We start from the raw sequence: 5,488 nt of genomic DNA on the forward strand, positions 1-5,488 counted from the left end.
TATAGGATGACCTGGGCTACGCCCCCAGGCCATAAAAATACCCAAGGCTATAGCCCACGCTTTTTTTTGAAAGAGGCTCCAAAATCACTCAAAATTTTTATTAAATTTTCTGATACACATTGATGTCCTTATGTTATATAGAAAGTTTGAGTTGATTCCGACTTAAATTTTTCGAGTTATGGCCATTTTTTAAAATTGGCCAATTTTTGAAAATTACCCAAGGCTATTATAGCCCATGGGTTTTTTTGGAAAAGTGGCTCCAAAATCACCCCAAATTTTTATTACATTTTCTGATACATATTGATGTCCTTATGCTGTGTAGAAAGTTTGAGCTGATTCTGACTTCAATTTTTCAAGTTATGACCATTTTTAAAAAATACCTGAGCTCGATACTGAATACAGTTATTAGCATTTTCAGAAAAAATTATTAAAAAGTATATAGTACTCCAAGACTCTCTTTAAGAACTGAAGTAATACAATAATTTTATGTGCCAAATTATCAATTTATAACATATAGGGGTTATATTTCACTGCAAATAAATTTTGCAAATTTCATGTTTTCATTAAATTCATGAAATTAAATTCCACAAAAAGGTGTGGCACACTAAAATAGGGTAGAGCTTCAGAGTAAACTACGGTAGCCATTTTCCTTTTTTAATGACCAATGACATCAATAATAGCATTTAGAAAAAAATTTATGCTCAAAAATAGATAATTATTTACTTGCTATATTACTCTAGAGCAATACCTGTATGTACATGTACATAATTATAATACACCAATCTAGAGTTGGATCAAATTATTAACAAGGGTCAAAAGTGTGGTATTCTAATAACACCACCATATGGTACTCTAACTGTGATTTGAAACATGATGTGATTTATGTCAGCAACAAATTCAATTCATGTCAGATTAAAACTTTTTCCTCACTTGTTGCATGCAGTTGTCTCCAGTTTTATTTAAGTTGGTTCCTCTAGTGAAAGCAGACCCATGGGACGAGTACTGGTCTGATGATTTGTTGTCTATCTCAACACAGTCTCCTAGCACTTTCTTTACTTCAATACCAACAGGACCAGTACCCTCTAGACCAAAATGCTGGAGATAACTGCAACAAGGAAAAAATTAGAATACAAAATTAGTTAGTCCTTCATCATTTCCTCTCTCCTTCAGTCTCTCTTTAGCTAATACATTATGAGCTAAAATGTACTAAAAATCTACCATAATATAGTTGTAATTAACTTTTAGGTAATTATTTTAGGCTTTTTTCTAAATGACAGTAGTTCTACAGAGCAATACTTGCTCTCCATTGAGAGACATCAATGATCTTGAATGTATGAAACCTTTGAAATGTACTCCACTTGGCAAAAGATAAACTACATGTATGCATTGGAAAGGAAGAGTAGATCAAACATCGTGTATGCATGATTGTTTACTCTTCTACTAATGTTTTTACCTGAAGTTAGTCATTAAGTAATAGTTTTCAAAACTGTTCTTTCTGCCAGATGGGTGTATCAGTGTATGTGTTTGGTATAAAGCATCTCATGAATATACCTGTGTGCTATTATCCCTAATTTGATCTCAAGCTCATGTGACAAATTACATAGCACTGCCACCCTATGTAATAACTATTATTTAATGACTAGCTTCAGTTAAAAACATAAACAGAAGAGTAAACAACCATGCATGCATGATGTTTGATCTACTCCTTCCTGTCCAATGCATATGTCATTATTTGGCAAGTGTTGTAAATGTTAAAGGTTTCAGTGTTGTCCCTTACACAAGATGATTGACATCTCTCAATGGAGAGCAAGTATTGGACTGTGGAACTACTGTCAAGCTGCCTCCAGTAGACCAGCTAATGGCCACCACTCTCACTCATTCAAAGCTGCAGTAGACAGCAAGTCGGGCAGTACTACATCAGGAGAGAAGACATCTAAACTGCCAGTAACTCTATCTTTTATTGCTATCCTCCTCCTCCTCTTTCACTCTCTCTCTTTATTAAGACACATCTTGATGATTTCTCCAACAGGTAAACAACAATTGCAACTTTGTACTTGTATATTTACTGGTATTTTATTATTAGGTAACTGCTACCAATTACAATGTACTACTGGTGTTACTGATACAGATTACCTCCAGTCAGTAGTCTTACCTGGAGGCAGCAGTTCTAACCTGATTTACAATAATCTCTATTTGATTGTTTGTCTATGTATGCTCCTCCTCTTATCAGGAGATGTTGAACTCAATCCTGGTCCTATGATTGATGATCGACCTGATATTTCATTATTAATTCAATGGCTTGAACCACTTGTTGACTGGAAACCATTTGGTCTCGGCTTACCAGGAATTACTTATTCTGACATTTCAAAAATTCAAGCTGAAAATACAACAATTGATGAACGAAAGTTAGCATTGTACTCAAAATGGCAGTACATAGCACCTAAAGCAACATGGGCTGATGTGATTAATGCACTGAAAAAGACAAGAGAGAACAACGAATTCGTACAATGCATTGAAAGAAACTTACAAGAAAGTGCACCATTATCAGCTAACAGTTATGCTGCTGCGAATACAAGACCACCACAAGCAGTTATAATGTTTGAATCAGCTGAAGCTGAAAAAGAAATAGTAGATACTTTAATTGGTCTTAATAATGAATTCTCTTATTTAATGATGCATGCACGGTTAGGCCTTGAGAAGAAGACTAAGAATGATCCTTACATTTTGCACAGTCTTATCATATGGTTGGAGGCTTACATGCATTGGAATGATAAACTAACAAATGCATCATTAGATGAAACTTTCAAAATTATTCATCCATACTATGATTTTATTGATTGCCGTCTGATAGTGGACATGAGTCAAATTTTTCTAAAAGGCTTCAAATTTGGAGATGATAAGTTAAGCATTGTTAGTGAGTTTAAAAAGTATAAAGAAAAAGCTGATAAACTTCGATTTTCATCTGAAGTAAGGCACCTTAATGAAGCATTGAAAACAACTTATGAAGGACATATACCAGATACATCAAATATGCCAATGATTTCAATGAAGCTTCATAATCAATGGCATTGTAGTGACATTCATGGGCTCTTCCTACTGATCCACAACTTACTTCCAGTTGGACACCAGCAGTCAATAATGAAATATATCAGTATATCTTTTGGGTGTGTTGTTATCAAATATTCTGTATATGGTTCCACAGCTGATAGTCTAATAGAATATACTGGAGGAAAGTTACAGTTTATGCGTCTCATTGGTGTATTTAGCTTGTGCATTAATGATCATCCTGTCCTTCAAGAAGATGAAAATATGAACTTCACCTTTGAACTAGCTCTCCTTAAGACTGTCACAGCTGATCATCATGAAGCAGTAAAGTTTCTTCTTCAACTAAAAACTGTTAATATTGATCATACTAATGAAGAAGGCAAGACAGCACTAATGTTAGCTTGTGAAAGAGGATATGAGGACATTGTACACAGTTTACTGTCTGCTGGAGCTAATGTTAACATTAAGGACAATAAAGGATGGACTACACTAATGATAGCAAGTAAATATAATCACATTTCAATCATTCACATGTTACTACAAGCTAATGCTAATCCTCATATAAGACTATCAGATGGATCAAATGCTGTAATGATTGCTAGTTACCATGGTAAGTATGAGGCTGTTCAGATATTGATTACTGAAGTTGATTATAAATGTCAAAGAGAAGATGGAGGAAATGCTTTTATGTTGGCTTGTCAAAATGGTCACACTCAAATAGTTGAACTGTTGCTGAAGGAACAGGCTGATCCTAATGTTCAAACAAATGATGGAGCAACTGCTTTTATGTTGGCTTGTCAAAATGGTCACACTCAAATAGTTGAACTGTTGCTGAAGGAACAGGCTGATCCTAATGTTCAAACAAATGATGGAGCAACTGCTTTTATGTTGGCTTGTCAAAATGGTCACACTCAAATAGTTGAACTGTTGCTGAAGGAACAAGTTGATCCTAATGTTCAAATAAATGATGGAGCAAATGCTTTTATGTTGGCTTGTCAAAATGGTCACACTCAAATAGTTGAACTGTTGCTGAAGAAACAAGTTGATCCTAATGTTCAGAGAAATGATGGAGCAAATGCTTTTATGTTGGCTTGTCAAAATGGTCACACTCAAATAGTTGAACTGTTGCTGAAGGAACAAGTTGATCCTAATGTTCAAGACAAAGATGGTGACACTGCTTTGATGGCTGCCAGTGATGAAGGACATTATGAAGTAGTTAAGCTATTATTAGAATGGAAAGCTGATCCTACTATTAAATCTAATGGTGGCTACACTGCACTATCACTCGCCAAAATTTTTGAAACAAAAACATTGCTCAAAAATTACTTGAAAAAAGAAAATTTCAAGGAAGATGATGCTATTAGTGTAAGTTCATTTGCATCTCAACAAACAATATCCAGTGGACATCATACAATATCAGACACTATTAGTATGAGAAGTTCTCATTCTACTTTAACTTTAGATTCAGGAATAGAGGACTTGACAGATAAGAAGTGATGTTGAAGTAGATAGCATATATATATTAATGCATTGAGATTAGTATTAGTCACAAAAGAAGTAGATAATAATATTATTAGTTGTTGTAATCACATGCAATTTTGTCTTGCTGCTTAAAATAATTTTTACAAGCTTATTTGTGCATACAATAATACATACAATATCATATATACATCATACAATATCAGATATTAGTAGTATGAGAGGTTATCCTTCTACTTTAACCTTAGATTCAGGAATAGAGGACTTGACTGATAAGGAGTAGTGTTGAAGTAGATAGTAATTTTTAGTGGGATGAGACTAATATCAGCCGCAAATAAAGTAGATATTAGAATTATAATAATTTTGTAATTACATGCAATGTATTTTTACTGACTAAAATAATTTTTTACGCTTATTTGCAGGTATATATAGCATCCTCATTCCTTCATATCACTCCTCTTTTTTCAGCTATGCACAGGATGTAAACAAAAGCAGTTTTTAAAAGTGTGAACAAGATTGTAACAAGGTGCGAACAAAGTGTCAAAAATTGAGCACAAAAATATAACTTTGTAATTGCTTTTATGCAAAAATTCCAAAGGATGCATTGCAAGCTCAATTTCAAGAAATATTCTTTTGATATAAATAATAGTAAGCATAAAAGCACAAAGTAAGGAATATTAAAATTTTATAAAATATAAAATAAAAAATGCAGTTGTGTAAGCTAAAATGTATATTCTTTAGAAAAAAAGAGGGAGAGACATGCTTAGAGTTAAGGTAAAAAGATAACAAAAATTATTATGAAAGCAGAAAATAATAATAAATAAGTGTGTGTTATCATTGTCTAATATCAGTATCACTTGACACAATGTGACGGCTCAAACGAGAATAAGACGACTCCACAAACGACTTCTTTCTCTCCACCCTAACTCTATCAAAAGCTCCTCTCACAGCACTCCTATCATCA

The 5,488-nt window shown here is 33.6% G+C and overlaps 1 protein-coding gene across 1 annotated transcript; it reads left to right on the top strand.

Annotated features, from left to right (window-relative positions):
* Nucleotides 1–2,595: 2,595 nt before the first annotated feature.
* Nucleotides 2,596–4,320, top strand: LOC109590252 (putative ankyrin repeat protein RBE_0220; the record flags this gene model as incomplete). The annotated part of the gene is made up of 3 exons (XM_020006177.1): nucleotides 2,596–2,967; nucleotides 3,790–3,876; nucleotides 4,081–4,320. Coding segments are annotated over exons 1-3 (699 nt in total), but the record flags the coding sequence as incomplete, so codon positions are not given.
* Between the last annotated feature and the right edge of the window lie 1,168 nt (nucleotides 4,321–5,488).

This window comes from Amphimedon queenslandica, unplaced genomic scaffold (assembly GCF_000090795.2).
Source record: "Amphimedon queenslandica unplaced genomic scaffold, v1.1 AMPQUscaffold_10290_Cont17236, whole genome shotgun sequence".
Classification (NCBI taxonomy): Eukaryota; Metazoa; Porifera; class Demospongiae; order Haplosclerida; family Niphatidae; genus Amphimedon; species Amphimedon queenslandica.